Raw genomic sequence first — 22,059 nt, 5'->3', positions numbered from 1 at the left:
CAACAACACATCTGTGCAGTCAATGGAGAAACACAATATTAACAGTCAGAACAAGGCCAGAACAGACTCTGGAATAGACTATTACTCATATGCAAAGTCAAACTGAAGTTGAAGAAAATGAAAACAAGTCCCCAAAACCAAAATATGACCTTCAGTCTCTCCCAGCTGAGGGTAAACACTATCTCAAGAATATATTTAATGCATTTAACTAAAGACCGAAGACCAGATGAGATGTAGGATGACATCAAGAAAATCATACATGAAGAAAGCAAAAGATATTATAAAGACAGGAAAGAAAAAACCAAAACAGATATCAAAAAAGATTCTGGACCTTGCTGTGGAATATAAAGAAGCCAAACAAAGGAATTAAAGAGATGATTTCAAAGGCAACTGGAGAAGAAAAAGTAAAAGTTTTTAAACAAAATGTGTATAAAGCTGAATATAGCAAACCAAGAAAGAACACACTCATTTCTGAAACAGAAATAACTGACAAATTCAAGACTCAAGTGGCAATACCACAGGATTCTATGGGCAGAATCTTGAGTGATGTAGGAGGCACCAAAAGGAGATGGAAAGAATACAAAGAGTGACCGAATCAAAAGGAACTGGTTGAAACCAAACCATTTCAGGAAGCAGCATATGATCAGGACCAATGATAATAAAGGAAGAGGTTAAAGCTGCATTAAAAGCATTGGCAAAAAGTAAGACCTAGCAAGTGATGGGAGTACCAGTTGAGGTGTGTGCTCACTAGGTTATGCAGTGAAATATGGAAGACACTACTTGGCCGTCTCACTAGGAGATGCATATTTGTTCCCATTTAAAATCAAACAAACAAACATACAAACCAACAAACCAAAAAACCGCAATAGAGTGGGAAAATTGTCAAACAATACCAAGAAGCTGTGACAGCTAATTATGAACAACCTCCTCTTATGCAATTTACGGCCTCAGAAAATCCAATGGAGGGTCAGATAGGTGTCAGTTCCAACTTCATGGCCATGAGTATGAACTGATGCAAAACATTGCTCAGTTCCTGCAATGTGCCCCATGCACAGTCCCCATCTATCATCAGTACAGGGCGGTGTGAGATGTCAGCAGAGCTTCCAGCCTCAGATAAACGAGAGAAAAGGCCAAGCGATTGTGCTGTGAACACCCTATGTATCACAACCACCCAAGCCCAGCTGACAAGAACCTCACAGTGTTTTATTCCATTGTGCACAGGGTAGCCATCTTCTTGTATTAAGACTTTCTCATAGCTTATACTAGTACTATAATACAGTACAAACTTATCTTTAATATGCACTGTGGTTGTTGTGTGCCATGAAGTGAGAACTGACCCACAGCTGACCTGCCAGCAGCTTTTCAGAGGCAGTAAATCACATGGGAGGAGACTGCCTATATTTCTTCTATAAAGCAGCTGGTGGATTCAAACTGCTCTTTTGGGTTGACAGTGCAATTCCTTACCATAAAGCCACCAGTGCTCCCTACAAATTCCTGTGAATATTGCTATATTCACTTAATTGGAAGTGTCTGGGCCCAAACTGACAATATTACTGCAGCATGCCTAGACACAAATTTTATTATTATTATTAGTTATTTGTTGTGTGTGCACAGTCAAATCAGATCTGACTGGTACAGGAGGAGACTGCCCCTCCTTCTCCAGCAGGTGGATCCATCTGGTGGATTCGAACCATGAGGTTGTTTTTGTTTTGTTTTGTTTTGTTTTTAAAGTTATATAATTTAGAAAGATGTCAGAATACAACAAGGTCAATATATAAAAATGAACATTTTATATATATTACCAATGAACTTAAAAAGTAAAATCTCTTAAATTACCATTTACAATAGCACTAAAACCATGTTAAAAATACATGTAAGGTTTTATGCTAAAAATGACAAAACACTGAAGCAGCAAAAAGACCTACATAAAATGGAGTGAAATGCACTATTTATGGACTAAATGGCAAATATTAAGAAATCATTGATTCCGTAGATCAAGGAACGTTGACTATCATATAAATCTAAGTATGTTTACCTTTTATAATTTATTATAATTTACAAGCTGTTTGTAAAATGTATTAAAAAGGCAAGGAAACTAGAAAAGCTAAACAGTTTTGAAAATGAAAATAGAATTGCTCAAGTTCAGGATAAAGTTAATCAAGACAATATGGTATTATAAAAGTAGACACAGAACTCACTTAAGCTCAAAGAGTCTTCTATCTATATCTATTTCTCTTCCCCCCCCCTATAATAGCACTAAGGCAATTCAACCCAGGAACCCCCTCCCTTTTTAGAAATAAATAGTATGAGACAATTGGGTCTTGTTAGGTGTCAGCAAGTTACTCAGCAATTTCATGTGACAGAACAGCCCTATAAAGCTTTCTAAGTTGTAATCTTTATAGTTTGCAATAAATAAAGACCAAAGACTCGTTGCTTTTGAATTATGGTGTTGGTGCAGAATACAGACTACACCATGGCCTGTCAATAAACTAATTAGTTTTGGAAAAAGTACAATGAAGAAGCTCCTTTGAAGCAAGGATGTCGTGACATCATCTCATGTAATAGATTATCAGGAGGGCCCAGTCCATGGGAAACACTATGCTTGTTGATGTTGTTGTTTTGTGCCATCAAGTCACCTGTGACTCATAGCAACCCTGTATACAAAAGCTCTGAAGCTTGCCCTATCCTGAGCCAGTCTTACTGACAATAACACACCAACCCCCATTGCCCTACTTACTGTTAGCAGTCCATCTCATCTGGGATCTTCCGCTCCTGTGCTGTCCCTCCAACTTTTGAGCATGATGTCCTTCTCCAAGGATTGGTCTTTCCTAACCACATGCACAAAATATTTGAGACTGAGGTTTAAATTCCTAGCCTCCAAGGAGAAACTTGGTTTCACCCTCTCCCAGACAGACCTATTTGTTTTCTTGGAGGTCCATGGCATGTTCAAGACTCTTCTCCAGCAACCCAACTCAAAGGCATCAATTCTTCTATCGTCCTTAGTCATTATCCAGCTCTGATACATAGCAAATAATTGCGAAGACCATGGACTGGATCAGGCCCACCTTAAGTCTCTAGACTGACACTGTTGCTTCTCAGTACTCTGGAAAGGTCCCTGACAACAGATTCATCTAATGCAATTTGCCTTTAACTTCCTGACTGCTGGTGCCAAAAATGTACATTGGGGAGCTGAGCAAGCCGTAACTTAACAACCTCAGTCTCTTCTCCATCTATCATGATGCTGCCAATTAGCCCAGTAGAGAGAATCTTTGTCTTCTAGATGTTGAGCTTCAATCCATATTGAAGACTACAGTCTTTGACCTGCTTGGTGATTGATCAGCAAAAAAAGATGCTCAACAAAATGGAACGGCATAGTGACTGAGACGGTGGGCTTAAAATACAGCAATTGTGATGGTGCAATTTTTCATTCTGTTGTACATTGTTAGGTATCACTGAGTCTGAACTGACTCATAATTGATCCTCCGTGTTTTCAGAGGTTGTAATCGCGAGAAGTAATTTTCCTCCCTCAGGTCAGGTGGTGTATTTGAGCAGCCTGCCTTTGGGTTGGCAGCACAACTTCTTACCCACTAGACTACCAGAGGTCACAAATTGGAGCAAACTTCATGGCACCTAACAACAATACATATTTACAGGATCTCTAGCAGCAGCTCCCATAGGGGTCAGTGAATTTGGAACAAGCAGCTCTAAGTTAGTGGATGGGCATTTAACCACTAGAGCTTGAATTGACTATTCTTATTAAAAACCAATGTACTTCCAGTTTTTATTTCTACCTTATGGAAAAGATAAATCAAAACTCTTAAATTTCAAAGTTTTATATAGTCTTGTATTAGGCAAAGATTTCTTAGGCATAACACCAAAAGTATAATCCATTAAGGAAACTGCATTTAAAAAACCTGCTCTTCAAAACACACTAATAGAATGAAAAGACAAGTCTCAAAGTAGGAGTACATACATATAAAAAGCTATGTCTGATAAAGACTTTGTATTCAAACCACAGAAATTATTTCATCAGAAATGTAAACTGGGTTACAATTTTATTACTTTCTCAATTAGTTAAAAACATGGAACTTGTATTGAGAAACTGAGTGTATAGATGTTATTTTGTTACGTGCTGTCGAGTCACCTGCGACTCAATAGTGACCCTATGTACAACAGATCTGAAGCCTGCCCTGTCCTGAGCCACACTGGCTCTGACACACTTACTCCCACTGTCCCAGTTACTGTATCAATCCGTCTCATCACAGGTAACTTATTTTTCTGAAGGAAAAATCTATTTTGGGGAGGAAAATTAGACAATATGTACCAGATCTTAAATAGAACCATATTTTTAATATAGTAAATTTAAATAGTAATTATAGTAATATAGCTTCATAATTTTATACACTGGTTGCTATATAAATATGTTCATTAAGTCAATACTTATATTAGCAAAAATGAAAACAAAATCAGACTTGACAAAAATTGCTTAAAAATATGGTACATTCATAAATGTTACACTATGCAGACATTAGCTTGCAAAATCTAGCTTACAGAAATAATTGATGTGGGAAAACATTCAAGATACTGTAAGTGTAGAAACAAGACATTAAATTGCATACATGGTTACATTTTTTTTATATATGTCATAAGCCCAGGGTGGGGGGAATAAACCAAAATATAAAGAATTCTTTTTTGCAAGATCTCATTTAAGATCCCATTTTTTATGATGTCAATACGCTTCCCATGTCCCCCCTTTTGACTTTCCTAAGAATGTCACATAGTTAAATCAGCAAATGCACATGAAGATCCTAGTTGTAAATGGAGTCAGTCACTGTCATCAGAGACGTAACCCACTCATAGCTGACCCTCCAGCAGGTTTTCTGAAGCTGTCACTCACACAGGATTACCCATCTTTCTCTTGTGGATTTGAACTGCCTTTGGTCTACCCATCATCCCAGCAGAACTTCTTATAAACGGAGCAGAATTGCTAATAAGGCGTATATGCACTACTCGTTAAGTCAAATCCATTTGAGTGCTAGCAATCTTAGCACATCGATTTTCCAAGGCTGTATGGGAGCTGCCTGCCTTGAGCAGTTGCTTGATTAAACTGCTTTTTAGTTAGCAGTCCCAAACACCACACTCCACTCCCAGCGCTCCTTTACATGGCACACAGTGGGCAGAGAAAGTCTAGGACTTAGAAATGAAACCTCAGAACCCTCTTCTGCTTGTTTTGCTGCTTCTCCAGTATGCCAGGACTTTCAGGTTCAGTTGGCCTGAGTTTTCCTTATCATCAGGCTCGCTCTTAAGCCTTTCAACATCATTTTGAAGAGTGATTTCATTTGGAAACAAACTCACTTTGGACTTCCCCGTTGGTGTCAGTTTTAGTAAAACTGGTCAAGCACAGAAAAAAAAACCCCAAAACACAAAAACCAAAGCACCCCAACCCTACTTACTACACCTTCTTAAAAATACACGTTCAAGACTTAATTGTTGCCCTCTAGTGGCAAATCCCCAAATAACTTGTGACTCACATATTACTAAAGAGCTAGCTTTCCTACTTAACTCCAATTTATGTATACAAATTAACACTTTTTTGAGGAAACATTTAATATTATTTTGTTTGGTAACTGTTGGGCTAAGGAGAGCCTTCTGATATTAACTTTAAGCCTCCAAAGTGGTGTATGAATTTTTATATAGGTAACAAAATCAGATCATCTTTGCATTAATTAATATAATTAATTATATGCATTAACTTTTGCTAAGATGACAATGCAATTTAACATAAAATTTAGTCTCTTCAGCATTTAAGAGCTCTTGGCTTCCTGAATTTATTAAAGCATTTGATTAATAATAAACACCAGGTTAAAATTTGGCCTTATATGCATTAACTACAAACTGAAGGTAGGTCAGTTTCCCCAACACTTTTTGGGGGTGGGATAGAATGTGGAGAAACACTTTCAATCTTGATAAGACAGATTCAATGAAACTACCAACAATTGAAACAGTTAAACAAGGAAACCAGCTTGCAAGTTCTAAACTGACTTGACTGCCGGGCATCCATTTTTTTCTGGTTTTGTTATCAACTCCACTCGAATTCTCGAGAGGTGGGGTGAGGAGGGGAAGATACCAAAGTACTATTTTCTAACAGCTTAAAGTTCATGGAAAATGCTTTTATCAGCACTGCTTAGTTTTCACATATAAAGACATTCGTATCATCCCTACAAAGGGAAAAGTACAACTACTAAAAGAACCTGTTGTCATAATTCTAAATCTCCTCTAATCTGGGACTATCTACAACCAAAGTAACATTTAAGGTTAAAATCCTCATTTTATTCTGAAAGGATAAAGTGCCATTGATGCATTTTTTATTTCAAGACTAACAACTACACAGAAAAGTTTGAAATGTTATATAAACCTGTTTACATAGTTTTTTAAAAACTATTACTCTGGCCCAGCCACTAAGATCAAGAAGGATTAACAGAATTAAAAATTTGTTTCCTCTGCCATATGGTTTTAAGGTTAATACAGAAATAGTGGCAAAAAAAAAGATACAAGCAACTTCACAAGACTAAGTTGTATTAATAAAAAGATGAGCCATGACCATATAAAATAAGTGGCTTGGGTTTTTAATTTGCTACATCCATGAACTTAAAAAATTATACTTGAGAATATTATTACAATGATTAATAATAGCATTCCTTGATAGAGGCATTTTATTTCTAGCAATAAAGATTCATATTTATATATTTAAAAAACTAACCTATAGTGTTAGGGATGAGAATCATCACAGCTACTGATGAATGAAGAAATCATTTCGAAGAGCTGTTTGGTGGATCCTATCTCAAAACATACACCCAAAGGTTAGGAAACCCTCCTCAAAGTTTGCAAAATTGTCCAGGAAACAGAATGTCATCTATTTGATAATTATGGCAGGAGAGTATCCGGCTTCCCAGTTATGTCTGAAGAACAAATAATGTACCAAAGACCAGCAAATAAATTAGTGAAAGTGTCATTATCTTAAGGTAATCAGACACAGTGTTTTAATACAAATTTAGATGCTAAGTCCAAAATGATAGTTATTACATAAAATTTCTCCTATGTGCTAAAATGTTAAGACAATATTTGTAAAAGTGTGGCTGGAGGTAATGATGGCAAAATTGTTTAATTACTTATTACTGTGGAGTAGAATATTAAATAGTGGACATATAAATAGCACTCATTGAATTCTTTAAACTTTGTATATTATTATCCAGTAATAACATAAATGTCCACTTTAAAAAATAAAGTTCAACCCCGCCCCCCCAATTAAAGCTTCCAGAAAATTGACAAAGGTATATTTATTCTACCTGTTAAAAATAGGGATAGTCTTCATCTTTGGATAAAGTATCACTTATGTAGAATGTAGCCATATATAGATTACGAAAGTTTTATTTGAGGCAGCTGTTGGAGTCCTTTAAGCACTTTCAAAATTCTGTACCCTTAAAATTTGTCTTTAAAAATAGATTTTGAAAACAAAACAAAAAATTAGGAAAATCATCTATGGCAGAGAACACTTTATTCTGACATGATAAAAAAACATATTGCTGTCAACTGTGACCCACAGCAACCTGATAGAGCAAAAGTGCTTCAAATAGGTTCCCTGGCTGTGAATCTTTGTGGAGGCAGACTATCACAGCTCCCCCCCCATAGAAAGGATGGTGTAGTCAAACAACAGTTAACCGTGTAGTTAAGCAGCTACTGAAGTTGCTTAACCACTGTGCCGCAAATGCTCCTCCTCAGATCAGTAACAGTAAAAAAAGTTTAGTGCATTGTCAACTGAATCTGTGTAAATCATTTCTTCTTAGTTTCCTACTATCTTGTATGACTGAACGAAGTATTAGAAAAATGTTTTGATACAGTATTTCCAGAAAAGGCAAAAATGTAATCAAGCACTATAAAATCTTTAAAATGAAGTTCTATAAATATGTCCAACTTACTTCAAAGACAGGATACGAACAAAATGGGTATCAGTATGTTCAATACTCCCACAACTGACGTGTTAAAAAAAAAAAAAAATCCCAAAACTAACCAAAAGGCAAGTAGCATTTTGTAGATTGTGAAATTCTTAGTAATACCATATATTCAAAACATGTTCATACAGAGCCAACACCTCTTCTTTCCTATGTAAAAAGATCACTTAAGAAATTAACAAAAAAGCCAATTAAACAATGGAAACTCATTTCAATTCACTATGCCCGAGAATAAGACAAAATATTGGTTTGTAGAGGTAGATCAAAAAGAAAAAGAAAACCAGATTCTCCATTCTTTGTCACTTTTATTCAGTAGTTTTTTTTTTCCTTTTCAGTGCCAGACACGGCGAGGAGTGATTACAGCCAACTGTTAAAACATTTGTTCGCAACATATACCCCCTTTACCACTTGACCCCAAACTGACTCATTTTGTGTGCTTTCATTCATTCGGTCTTTTTTTAGTACACCACCACCAAGACTGGGTGGAGGGAGTATGTGTAAGAGAGATGAAGGGGGAGGAGTCCAGGAGGCCAGAAGAGGAGGAATGCTACAAGCCACAGTAAGAATGAGCTGTATTTAATTTAAAAAAGGGGGGAAGGGGTGTACCCCACAAATGATACAGTATGAGGATACACAATTAAATCCCATAGCATGACTGAAGGCTTTCACTGTGTTTGACGTCATCACAATGGAAGGCATAAAAAGTGGAGTAAATCAATGTTGATACAGTCCAATCTAGTCCATTAGGCAAGATGGTGCAAGAAGTCATTTAAATTAAAAGTGCCCTACCCTTACCTAAATGGCTAGCAGACATGGAGAATGACACAGGGATGAACCCACAGCGCTTTCTCCATGTAGCTATAAAAATGTGTTGTCAAATGGCACATTGTTAAACACTGGAAAGGGGTGCCACAATGGACCTCTCTCTTTTATAGGTACGAATGCTAGATTCAACTATCTCAACTAAGCAGGAAGTGGGCTCTTCTGCTGGGAATGCCAACCCTAATTGACTTTGTCTTGAAATATATACAGATTGTTTGTAGTAGCTACAGCAATGATATTTTCTTTAGGATGCCAGGCTGTATGAAGTATTTTCTTGTTGAAGTCTAGGCTGTCAACACTTATTTCATCTTTCTTTCGCTTGCCACTTGCACAGACTTTGCGTGGCTTCAGAACCGTGCGAGGTTTGTTGTTTTCCCGGGATGCTTCTAGGGTTATATCTCGCTTTGTGTTTCTGTCAAACATTCTGAAGAAATTGTTGTAAGATCCAGTCATGACAACGCTGCAAAAAGACAAAACAATCAAACCAACAGGCACGTCAGGATTTTCATTAACATTATCCACTTTGAGCATTGGATAAATAAGTAACATTATCCATATTGAGCCATGGCAGTTTGTAAAAAACTATTTAATGCAAATTTGAATGAAGTAGCACGACTCTTGAGAGTAACCCCTATTTTCTTTCCGTTCAGTTTTTGATAGCTTCTTTGCTTATCCATTCCCTGTTCCTTTCCTATCCTCACTAATAATGCTTCAATGATATTCAAAGACAAACCTATGTATCTCGATGAATAGGATCCTTAGTTCATTGTCACCAATTCTTGTACTAGAACTCACATTAACAGATGAAAAATAAAAAAGGGTCAAAATCGCCAAGTTCTCACATCTTCTGTAGCATGAAACTCACTCACTTCAGTGATAAAACTTTCCTCGATATGAAGCACCTCTAATAACTTCAGAGGAAAGCTTATGTTAATTCCAAAGTTGTTTTCTTTCAAAATTATGTTTTATTGAAATATACCAAATAGTACAGATATAAACCACTAAAATACTGAAAGACTAAAGAGTTGGGAGGGACAGTGCAGGAGAAGACGACTCTCGATGAGATGGATTGATTCTGTGAGTGGAGTGGTGGGAATGAATGTGTCTGAGACAGCGAGGTTGGCACAGAACGGCATCTAGGGCTCTTGTACATAGGGTCGCTGAGTCACAAACGACTCGATGGCATATAGCAACAACAAGGTTTATTTATCTTTGGGATTAACAATATACCTTTAACTAATATAGCTAAAGAATTATTAGAACAACAAAACCAGAGATTACAGACTGCTATAATTACCTAACTGTTCTAAGGTTAAAACAATGCTATAGGCCAATTCTAGTAGTATTACTACAGTATGTATGAAACCATTATATAAAAAAACATAAAGATAATATTTTCCAAATAAAAATTAACTATCTACCAGCACTGCTATGGTACACCCAAGATTATTAAATTTATTTCAAAGAAATATGGAGAGAAGTAAAGTTTTGTAAAGATTTAAAATCTATGTCAATTTGAAAAACAACTGACTAGATTTTTAATAAATATGGTGGGGTTTAGTGGCTACTCAGTCAGCCCAAGCAGCTGTGCTGCAATCCCAAAGGCACACGGTTCGAGTCCACCAGCAGCTCCAAGGACAAAGGATGGGCAATCTCTTTTGTGTGACTGTCTCTGAAAACCCTCTGGAGAGTCAGCTATGGGTTGATTCTGACTTGATGGTATACCATCAAGTGTAATAAGACCACCACCAAAACTGTCAGCCCTGGATTCATGCCAACCCAAGTACAAAGAAAGGAAACACTCTTTCCATGCTATTCCTCTCACACACTAGTTGGGGACTAAGACCCCCTTTATAGGGATTTCACTGGCGAATTCTCAGAAATAGAGCATCAGGCCTATCTTCTGAAAAGTCTCTTTAAATCTAGACACTCTACTGAAATTTGTTCATATCATAGCAAAACACCAGCACTGATAGGCTGAGCATGAGGTGTACTTACAGGAAATTGAATATGGATTTTCTGCATGGAAGGTAAAAGTTCTACCACCGACCCACCATACTATTGTTGTTATTATGTACCGTAAGGTTGAAACCAACATATAACTAACCATCAGGCGGGTTTTGCCCACCTTTTCCCCAAGAAACATCTGGGTGATTCGAACTGTGTACTTTTGCACTGGCAGCATAATTGAATGAGGGATTCAAATGGAAAAAAAAAATTACCTGTCGGATCCATTCCAACAACATTCAAATTTGTCAAATATGCAGTCATTTTCATATAATGAACAAAGTTTACTTCTGAGGTATTCATGTACCTGGGGAAAATGACAATATCTATTATATATACATTTTCTTAAACCTTATAAATTACCTTGTCAACATCATGAAAATGAGCTAACAATCAATGTCTTCAAACAAACAACACAAAAAAGCCCCTGTACACATACACACAGCCCCTTTCCAGACATACACATTCTTCTACTATAGAACAGAGGGAAGAAGAGTCCCTTTTGTGCTTGGCATATAGACTATAAACTCAACTACAATTCTTAGGAAAGAAAACACTTCAATCTGGCAAAGAGACTGATGCTACTTGGCTTTCAGGCTGCTAACTGTGGATTTTAAAAAAAAACCCTGAAAACTAAGGTTCAGAAACATTCTGAACAACATTTTATCAGTATAAATAAAACAAGTATGCTTTTATGGCTAACATGACCATGTGTCAATTTAGTGAAAAATCATTGTTAATTCTGTAAGCATTATTTACAAATTTAGTAGCATGACTTGATAGTAGTTAAAATGATGCAATTCAATAGTATAACTTACAATTACAGAAGAAAATTACAAAAAGTTGGCTATGATCAGAAGGGAAAAAGGAATCTATCTCCTATTTTGTTTTTACTAAGAGCCTTAAAAAAAGAAGTGACAAGACAGAATAGGTTTTTCTTAATGCTTAGAATTTTATACATCATGCCAAACCACCTCCCGCCCCCAAAACCAAAACTAACTTTAAATCTCCATTTTAGAGCAAAATGATCTAGGTTGGGTGTATGTGACATGAACTGAAATTGTGTAGTTGGATTGTAAGTCAGTACAGAATGCAAAAAAAAAAAAAGAATGTAAAAGTAGATGTCAATCAGCGAGGTATTTGTGTAAATTAAAACCAAGTATTGAGTTAAACGAAGCTAAATTAAAATGTAGCTAACTCTCAATTCAGTGTAGGCAGATAAACGGCTAACTACTGTAGAAGATCACTATATTTATCAGACCCTTGGGGGTTATACAAGTGTATAATACAAGCGATTTAAAACAAATACAAAATAGGCTCATGAAGAGATAAAACAGTAAATACCTGGTATGTTTCCACAGGTCTGTTTTCCATATTTAAGTCCCAAATTTTGACTGACAAATAGTCTCTAGTCATCATATATCGACCACTATGGCTGAATTTTACATCAGAAATAGAAGAGATGATCTCAGAAAAAAATGACCTGTTGCTGGGATCTTCAGGTTCTTCAAACACTTGAGTGGGGGAGAAAGAAAAGGTTCAATATACTGACTGACTCAGGCAAACATAGTTCCTAAAACAACAGTTTATAAACTTTATCAACAACTTAACATGACAGACCAATCCTAACTTGTAGGTGCTGAGTTAAATGCTATAGGACAGTCTCCGGTATGTTAGCAGACCAGAGGAGAAGTCTCTCATTAAGTTCCCAAGATCATAATCTTTCAAGAAGTAGGAAGCAGAATGCAGTATCTTTCTCCCATGGAGCAACTGATAGATTCAAACCAATGACCTTTCTTTCATGTCAGTGTTTAGTTAGCAGCCCAACAATTAACCACTATGCCAACAGGGCTCCTTGGTAAAGAATGAAAAAACATTAAATACCATTAATTTCCCTGGATTTTTTTAAAAGGATAATCAATTAATATTAACACTTCAAATATTTATGCAGTATCCTCCCGAAACTTCTACAGCCAATTTAGCAGAACTAGACTCAGGGAGCTTTGGTGATTTAGAGGTAAGGAGTTGTGCTGCTGACCCAAAGGCATGCCGTTCAAATCCACCAGATGCTTCTCAGTAGAAGAATGGGCAATCTCCTCTGTGCAATTTAATGCTGAAACCCAATGGAGGGTCAGCTATGAGTAGGTTACAAAGCAAGGGCAATAAACAAGACACTGAGAATTTCACACTGGTACCCTGGTTTACATATTCTGTATGTACTAATTGACTTTATCCATATTGTCATAAGGAAACAAACATTTCTCACGGTCCACATTTTTATCATCTGCCTTTTACCTGCATGTTCTAAATTCTTTGCTAAGCAGCACAGAGATTTTTAAAAGCTTGAATAAATATAAACCCTTAAGTTTTTTCACCCAGTGGTTTTCAAAAGCCATGTGCACCTCATTTTAGAAAAGATCTTTGCAGGAAAATCAAAATAGAAAGAAAAGAGGAGGAAGGAAGAAAGACATATTGAGTGGAAAAGAGGGAGGGGAAAAAGAAAAAAAAAAAGATATTTGATTACAAAGACTGTAAAGGCTTAACTCAACCCCACCCCCCCACAAATGAGAGTATTCTACTAAAAATATATCCATTGAAATACCCCCAGAGTTGTTCCAGTGTAACAGTCTCTACTGCTTCATGTGAAGTTAGGGTAATTGACCAAAGAATACAAGATAACACCCTGGGCACATAGGTCAAAAATTTGCAATTGTTACAGATATCTAAGGTTAGTGTTAGATGATTAGGAAATATTGTCTTTTAAAGAAGTATTTAATAAACTTACATTTAGAATGCCTATCGCAGAGGGCAGACGCCCTCATGTCACATAACCGAATCGTTCCTTTACTGCTGCTATATACAAATGTGTTACAGCTGTTTGGATGGAATTCCGCTGCTGTAATCACCTCCGTGAGCTCTTCCATATTGGCAGGCTTAATGTCCACAATATCTGAGTAACACTTTATTAAGGAATTTTCACTCAGGAAAAGAGACAAACATATAACTTCACATCTGCTAAACTTATGAGTCATTCACATACCTGAGCACACCAGTATTAATTCTAAAATGCATTCTAGGTTTAACAGTTGGAAATTAGATCCGCATTCTTTTTTTAAAATGTACATTTTTTTTGGCAGGTAGCCAGTATTCAACAATCAGTTAACAAGTATCTTATAAATAGAAGTTAGCCCAATCAGATGATAAAGAGATGTTGTCTTTATTAAATAGGGAAAAAAAGGTATAGCTAACTGTCCAAAAAGACTAAAAATATACAACATGCTAGTATATGATAAAGATGGCTGTTCAAATCTCTGAGTAGGGGATGTGGTGGTAGGATGTGTATGCGCATTCATGTGCGTAGTGTGGTGTAGGATGGGAACAGGACAGAGAAAATAAGCTGGAAATCTACATTTTACTCCTTACAAATTTTAGACAGAAAAAAATGTCAATGTTTAAAAATTAATTTCTAGAAGAAAGCATGAATGTTTAAATAATTTTTAAATGTACAAGTTTCATAAATATGATACAAACTCCCAAATCCATACGGGAAAGACTAATGATTTTATCTTCATAAATATAAAAGAATTCAGTGCACACTGAAAGGGAAAAAATGCAAACAGGGAGAAAAATAATTGCAACACAAATGATAGAACAAATTTTTTTAACATGAAAGGAGTGCTTTAAAAAATATACTCAAATCCAATGAACAAATGAGAAAGAACAAAAGTATTAAAGTCTCATGTTTCTCCTGAGGAGCTGCTGGTGGATTCAAACCACCACAGAGGAAGGGCTTAGAGCTTACCAGTACAACTCTGGAAAACTAAGCCACAAAGCCTACTAAATACAGTAGTAGTAATAACACTTGCTAACATTCATCAAGAATCACACACACCCGCAAAGACACAAACCCAGTTACTGGCACAATATACCGTCTTTCATGAACACCAAAAAAATAAAGCAAATGGATACTAAAACTCCTGTCTGTAATTTCCAGATGCCAAAGATTAATCCGCAAATCATCTGCAGATAAATAGGTTTCATAATCACTATTAATAGAAATAGAGTTGATGTGATATGTATGAGCATTGGCAAATATTCTTCGTGGACTGGCTTCAACCATTAGATCCATGGGCCTAAAGACTGGTACCTGCCAATAAGACAAATGAAAAAACATTTATTAAAAAATATTCATTGTTTACTCTTAACATTTAGGCTCAGAGCACTTCATTATTGAGATTTCTGAAAAAATAAAACAGAGGAAGAAATTTGCCAATAGCCACCTAACAGATGGCATTTGTGAATTATAACTAGAGTGGATATCTGGTCCATTTCTACTACTTTATCTCCAAAGTAAATTAATTTTGGAACTTAATCTTGTAATTGCTAACATCCAAGCTATAAGAGTAAAGTATGACCACACAGCAAGGGGCATAGGTCCATTTCCAGGTTTAAAATGTCCTACCTGGTTATGAAATTGTTGGGAGGGGAGCAGAAGGTTATTATTCCTAAGTTCTAGAACCACCAAAACAAGACTTTCTCTCCCCCCACCTCCCCATTAACACTTACTCGTAGTGTAGTAACTGTAGTAGGATCTCTATACCTTCCATCTTCCTCTTTTAAGTTATAACCTTCTGGTCTTTTATCTCTTTCACTGATTTTCCATAATTTTATTGTTTTATCTAGGGGAAAAAAGGAAGAAAAGACCTTAAAAAAGGGATGCTAATCCCAAGAGACATTTTAATGCATGTTGAAACATGTCATTTCATCTAAAAGCCCTTTTATGACTTAAGACATTTTATCTACTAGCAATACATAAACGGGGGGGCAGGGGGGATATTCCACAAATCTATGTAAACTTTAATTTGATGTTTAAATAAGCTATACCCATCTGTCTATTCTTAAAATTCTTAAAAACAGAACAAAAATGTGGAAGCTGGACAATGAAAAAGAAAGAGCAAAGAACTGATGCCATCTGAAACGTGTTCAAGAATACTGCCTATACCACAGACAACCAGAACAACAAACTAATTTGTCTTCAAAGATTACAGCCATAACACTCCTTACAAGCTAGGACAGTGAGTTTACCATCCCATGTACTTATACATGTTATCATGAGGGAGCCAATTATGGAGAAGGACATTACGTTCACCTCAAAGTCTGAAAAAAGAGATGGCTGGAACATAGAAAAAATTCTGTGGCCAACAGAGGAGCAGGGAGTGCTTCATTCTATTGTACACAGGGTAACTAAGAGTTAGAATTCACTCAACAGTAACTAACAACACACACCTTAACCCTCTCCTCATCCTAAGTGACGCTGAGCTGTCTCGTTTACTGCTACTCAGTCAGACCAACCCTATGAAGAACGGACCAGAAACTTTCCCATTTTGTGCCATCCTCACCCTCTCTGACACACTTGAGTCCACAGTACCAGTCACTATGTCAACTTATGTTGTCAAAGGTCTTTCTTCCCTTATTCTGACCCTTCATCTTTCCAAACATTTTGTCCTTCTCTATGAACTGGCCCATCCTGACAGCATGCCCAAAGTATGAGAAAAAAATTTCTACTTCCAAAGTCCGTCTGGTTTCTGCAAGACAGATTCGTTTGTTCTTTTGGCAGTCCATGGTATATTCAACACAACTCAAAGGTTCATTCTTCTTTGGTCTTCCTTATTCATGGTCAAACTTTCTGATGTACAGTAATCAAATGAGAAAATCTATCCTATATTGTTGTTATGTGCTGTTGATTCGCTTGCGACTCATAGCGACCCTATGTACAACAGCCCTAATCCCTGCCTTGTCCTGTGCCAATCACGCTGCCTCTGACACACCCATCTCGATTACCCCAGTCACTGAATCAATCCATCTCTTAGAGGGTCTTCCCCTCCTGCGCTGTCCCTCCACCCTCCCAAGCATGATGACCCTCTCCAAGGACCTGTCCCTCCTGGCAACATGTCCAAAGTATGTCAGACGAAGCCCCACAATCCTTGCTTCCAAGGAGTAGCCTGATTTAACCCTCTCTAGGATGAATCTGTTTGTTTTCTTGGCAGTCCATGGTACATTCAATACTCTTCTCCAGCACCACAGCTCGAAGGCATCAATTCTCCTTCTATCCTCCCTAGTCACTGTCCAACTCTCTGATGCATAACAAGTGATTGCAAAGACCATGGCCTATATCAGATGCACCTTAGTCTCCAGAGACACACCGTTACCCTTGAGTACTTTAGAGTGGTCCCTAATAGCTTTGCCTCACATACTTTGGGCATGTGTGAAAAGAAGCTATTCCTTGGAGAAAGACACTATGCAGGCAAAGGTGGAGGGATGGCAAAGGAGAGGAAGACCCTCAACCAAGTTGGATGACACAGTGACTGCAGCAATGGGCTTGAGAGTCAGATATTGTGAGGACAGCACAGGATATAAGAGGGTTCAGGTTTGTTGTTTACAGGGTCACTACTGGACCTGACGGTCTTAACAACAACAAAATCAGCTGACTCTAATTCATGGTAGCCTTTTATGTATCAGAGTAGAACTCTGTTCCATAGGGCTTTGGTTAGCAACACAACACACCAGACTACGCCACCAGAATTCAAGGCCTGATTTTTCAGAAGTAGATCATCCTTTGAAGGTAACTTTTGGCAAACTTGAATGTACAAGCACTCAGCTGAACCATTTTCATATGAACCATTTTCAACGCCTGAGGGACCAGGTCTAGAATGGTTCTCTTGGTGTTTGTCTGCTACTGTCATCATCAGAAACTACAGACGAGTGTAATGAAGCCATCTTGAAGACACAGGTGGATATAAATTGAGAGCTGAAAGACGTTAATGGGATTTACTTTTCAACAGTATCTGGCAGAAAGGAAATGAGAAGTACTGAAGAAAGAAGATTCGGGTATAAGCCGTTAACTGCTGAAGATGGGTGATTGTTTATACAGCATCATGATACTATTGTGTTATGCTTATTTTTAAAAATTACTTTTGAAGGTAGAAATTAACGTAAATGGTGTAATTAAGTACTATTTCATGTCAGGAGGGAAGCAGTACATAAGAAATGCTATGTGAAATAATTTAAGCTTACCATCCGTATAATTAAAATTGAATCAAGATTAATAAAAGTCAACATAAGGCATCAGCTTGATGCTGTGAACTATATGTTTGCAAGCTTTTATTTGTTTTTGTTTTTAATAAGAAGATACGGAGATCTAACCCATGTGAACAGAAAAAACAGAGGGCACAAATTCCACTGGGTTAGCTGGAGAGAATGATGATCAGAAAAATGGCCATCTAAGAGGAGGCATACATTTGTTTCAGTGGGTGGCATAACCTGCAGAAGGCCTTTGTAAGAACTCAATACAATGTGTATTTAGGCATAAAGCATGAAAGTACTCAGTATCTTCCACTATATCACCTTAAAAGTCATTGGAGCTTATATATAATATTCTCTAAATGGTATAAAACTTAAAATCTAGATGTTAGAAACCGTGAGAGACAAGAAAAATTGACTTCTCTCAGCCCGTGCGTCAGTCTCCTAAGTTTTTAATCTAAATTTTTATAGACCAGAGTCACCCAGAACCTGAAGTATCTCTTACTTACTTCAGTGATATTTTCAAATTAAGTCACAACTCCTAAGGAGTTGGTTTTTCAAGAACCAAATCTGTAATTAATTCCTCAAAATGACAATTCTAATCCTTATTTAAAACTTTCCTTGGATAGGCAAACAGCATGGAAAGAAGGCAGTATGGCCATTCTAGCTTGTGTCACAGTATGGAGGTCAATGTGCTCTCATATATATATAATATCCCTCTGTGGAGACGGCATCTTCCTTCATAAAATATGTTGTATTTACAGTTTGAAATATTTTTATAGTACTTCAGCCACTTAGAAAAGAGGAAAGGAAATGAACATTTACCAAGCATTTATACGCTTACTCCTAGTGGATAAGGAGTCGTACTGCCAATTCAAAGGCAAGGAGTCGAGTTATTGCTGAATGCTCACATTTCTTCATGAGTTGTCTAAACATCTCTTTGTTCTTTTAAATGAAAATAAGCTTTATTAACTCAAGTAATAAATACATACAAAGATGCCAGCACCACCATGAGTTCCCCTCCCCCCCATGTTTTGTGATGAACATTAAACACAACACTGAAATTGTCAAGACCATATTTGTGTAAAAATCTTTAGTGGTGGTGGGGGTCTTTGATGGGTTTGGTCAGATGTTCTTTCCTCTGTATTTCTAACTTGTGCATTTATTTATTTAATTGACTTTAAGAGTTGCTGAGCAGAATGTACGCCAGATGGCCACTTGGGGGGTCAGATACTAAGAAAGCATGCTGTCAGTCAGTCATGGAAAAATATAATATTCTTGAGGTTGGTATTAGCTTATGGTGGCTATGTGGAGACAACAAGCACAGTTTTGGTGACATAAATGTAATCGAGAGAGAAGAGGAAGACATGGGATCGACAGTTTACTGCAAAATTGGCAACTTTCCTCGCAGTTAATAAAGAATTGAGAAGGGAGGGAGAAAAAATGTCTAAGTAGCGCCTATCTAGTGAAAATGCATTCTCCCCAAAGGCCAACTCCTCAGCCAGAGAAGGGAAATGGGGATGGGGAAACAAAAAGAAAAAGGAAAAAAGTTACCACTTTGAATACAAAGAAAATAGGGGAAATAACTGGGCACTTCTCATCCTGGGGAAAGAGGGACAATTCAAAGGCCAGCGAGGAGCCAGGATCTGGTGTTCCGCTCGGTCTCAGCCAAGCACTGGTGGAGCAGACCCCTGGCATGAATGATGCCTCGCTTCAGCCACTCCATGGCATTCTTGCTCCCCATGTAGGTAGGCTCAGTGCCTCGATGATGGCCAGCAGCTCCCAGTACTTGCTCTGTGGCACCTGGCTGTTCCTGGTGCCCTGAGTGTACCTGAAGGATGGTGGCCCATAGTCGCTCACCAGCTAGATGTACTGGGAGGATGTGATCATGCTGGTGGAAGGTGAAGGGACAATTCCAGCCCTGCTGAAGGTGACGTGCCCCTGCAAGGGGCCGACCAGGCACCTGCACATTTTTTTGTTGTAGCTGCATAGGTGGCGCAGCAAGTATGACTGTCCTTCACTCAGCTGACTGCTGCAGATGATGGCTCATCAGTCAGCTATCAGTGGGCACAGGGGCAGCCTTTAACTCTGTGTGGAGCCAGTGGCCAGGGCCTGGGAGGGGGCAGCCCTGGCTTGCCAGCTGAGCCGTAATTTGGCAAAGTTTGGGAGATAGGGAGCTGGGCTAAACATCTCTTGTTTAGTCATCTATTTCTTTTTATTTTTTTAAATTATTTTTTGTGCATGTACCATCAAATCAGATCTTACTGGTACAGGAGGAAATTGTCCCTCCTTCTCCAGCAGACAATCTGGTGGATTCAAACCGTGTACCTTTGGGATTGCAATACAGCTTCTTGCCACTAGGCCACCAGAGCTCCCCGTCATCTATTTCTAAGATTTTATTCTTTAAAGATGCTGGCCTCACCTGGAAGGCTCAAAGAGCCACACTGTGGCCTCATTCACAATCAACACCTTTGGTACCAGCAACCAGGAAATCGAAAGACATAATTACACTGGGAAAGTCTGCTATCTAGAACCTGTCCATAAATTGTGGTACACTCACATGATGGAATACTATGCAGCATGCAGGAATGATTTTGAAAATCACTACCTAACCTGGAAGAGACTGGATGCTAAGTGAACTAACTGTCTCATAAGGACAAACAGTATATAACACCATTATTACAAAGATAGAAAGATAACTAGTAAAACGTTTATGAGGATCCAAGTGGGGGAGGGTAGGAGCAGAGAGGTGAGGGTAAGCACTTGGATAATCACAGGATTGCATAATTTGATGGGTGGAGAGGAGGGTGGGTAAAGGAAATAGGAAAGATCTGGTGTGAAAAACAATGTATATGAAATTTTTAAGCAAACCAGTATAAAATAAAAATGTCATTTTTTTTAAAACCCATTCTCCATAATACTTAAGGAGCAATGTCAGCTTAAAGACTAAGGTGCACCTGATTCAGGACATGGTCCTCCTTGCTAGGCACCTAAGAGCTGGACAATGAATTCAGAATGACAGAAGAATCAAAGTTTTTGAGCTGTAGTGTGGGAGAAGAGCATAGAATAGACTCTCAGCAAGGACTATCAAAAGAACAAACAGGTTTGTCTTAAAGAAAAGTGCTGCCAGAATGCTCCTTGGAGGCAAAAACAATAAAGCTTCATCTACTTACTTTGTTAGGAGGGGCTATTCCTTGGAAAGGGGCATTATGGAAAGATGGAGGGTTGGTGAGAGGAACACCCTTAACAAGATGGATTGACACAGTAAATGTAGCAATGGGCTCATGTATGTCAGAAATGATGGGGATGGCAGAGGACAGAAGAGTTTGGATCTGTTTACTGGGCTGTTTTGAGTTGGACTCAAATCAATGGCACCTAACAATACCATCATCCTTGAAGGACATGCTTCTCGCAGTTTGATTTCACCAGCTGTTCTACTATCTCTTCCTATGCAACTTACAGCCTGTGAAAACATGCTAGACAATCATCTGTAAGTCAGTTCCACCTTGACAGCAATTAATTTTGTGCTACTATACAGGCCAACAGTTACACATGCAATAGTCTAATACGACCCTATTTTCTGTTTATAGATGAGAAAAATTAAATTTGATAACCTGTCCAAGTGGTAAAAGCAGGATCAGATCTAAATCTAATGGCAAAGCTTCAGGTTTTTTTTACTATAAACGGTGTTGTTTACTGTTGTTCTATATCAAAGAGTTGGCACTGACCCATAGTTGACCCTCTGGCACGTTTTCAGAGGGGATAACCATATGGGAGGAGACTGCCCATCCTTCTCCCACAGAGTGACTGGTGGCCTCAAATGCCATACCTTCAGGACTGCAGTGCAGCTTCTTGGCATTAGGCCACCAAAGTTCCCTTTTATAAACAGTGTAGGTGGGGAGAAAAAAAACGTATCTGGACAACATTTGCATGAAATCAAAGTTCAGAAGGCGGGAAAGAAAAACAATAGAAAGAAGGAACAGAGGAGGAGAGAGAAGCATGTTGTTCTGTGGGAGGACTGCAACCACTGTTACAAAAAGCACAATGTGTGGAGAAACTGGAACCCTGATTCACTGTTGGTGGGAGTGTAAAATGGTGCAACCCCTGTGGAAAGCAGTATGGCGCTTTCTCAAAAAGTTGC

General features: G+C 37.9%; 1 protein-coding gene and 1 pseudogene across 2 annotated transcripts in view; both read right to left on the bottom strand.

Annotated features, from left to right (window-relative positions):
- Nucleotides 1-8,297: 8,297 nt before the first annotated feature.
- PPP2R2A (protein phosphatase 2, regulatory subunit B, alpha) overlaps nucleotides 8,298-22,059 on the bottom strand; it is an 83,184-nt gene continuing 69,422 nt past the window's right edge. The window contains exons 5-10 of one of the 2 annotated variants that reach the window (XM_006884852.1): nucleotides 15,405-15,517; nucleotides 14,808-14,985; nucleotides 13,624-13,788; nucleotides 12,183-12,352; nucleotides 11,054-11,145; nucleotides 8,298-9,291 (exon numbers count right to left, since the gene is read on the bottom strand). In XM_006884852.1, the coding sequence (XP_006884914.1) occupies nucleotides 9,012-9,291; nucleotides 11,054-11,145; nucleotides 12,183-12,352; nucleotides 13,624-13,788; nucleotides 14,808-14,985; nucleotides 15,405-15,517 (998 nt within the window). In that variant the 3' untranslated portion in view covers nucleotides 8,298-9,011. The remainder of the gene's footprint in view (nucleotides 9,292-11,053; nucleotides 11,146-12,182; nucleotides 12,353-13,623; nucleotides 13,789-14,807; nucleotides 14,986-15,404; nucleotides 15,518-22,059) is intronic. The other variant, XM_006884851.1, reaches the window with a different exon arrangement.
- Nucleotides 19,540-19,808, bottom strand: LOC102863602 (annotated as a pseudogene).

Source organism: Elephantulus edwardii, unplaced genomic scaffold (genome assembly GCF_000299155.1).
Source record: "Elephantulus edwardii isolate Elephantulus edwardi_28Jun2011 unplaced genomic scaffold, EleEdw1.0 scaffold00038, whole genome shotgun sequence".
Classification (NCBI taxonomy): domain Eukaryota; kingdom Metazoa; phylum Chordata; class Mammalia; order Macroscelidea; family Macroscelididae; genus Elephantulus; species Elephantulus edwardii.
This window is presented reverse-complemented; position numbering and strand designations above follow the sequence as displayed.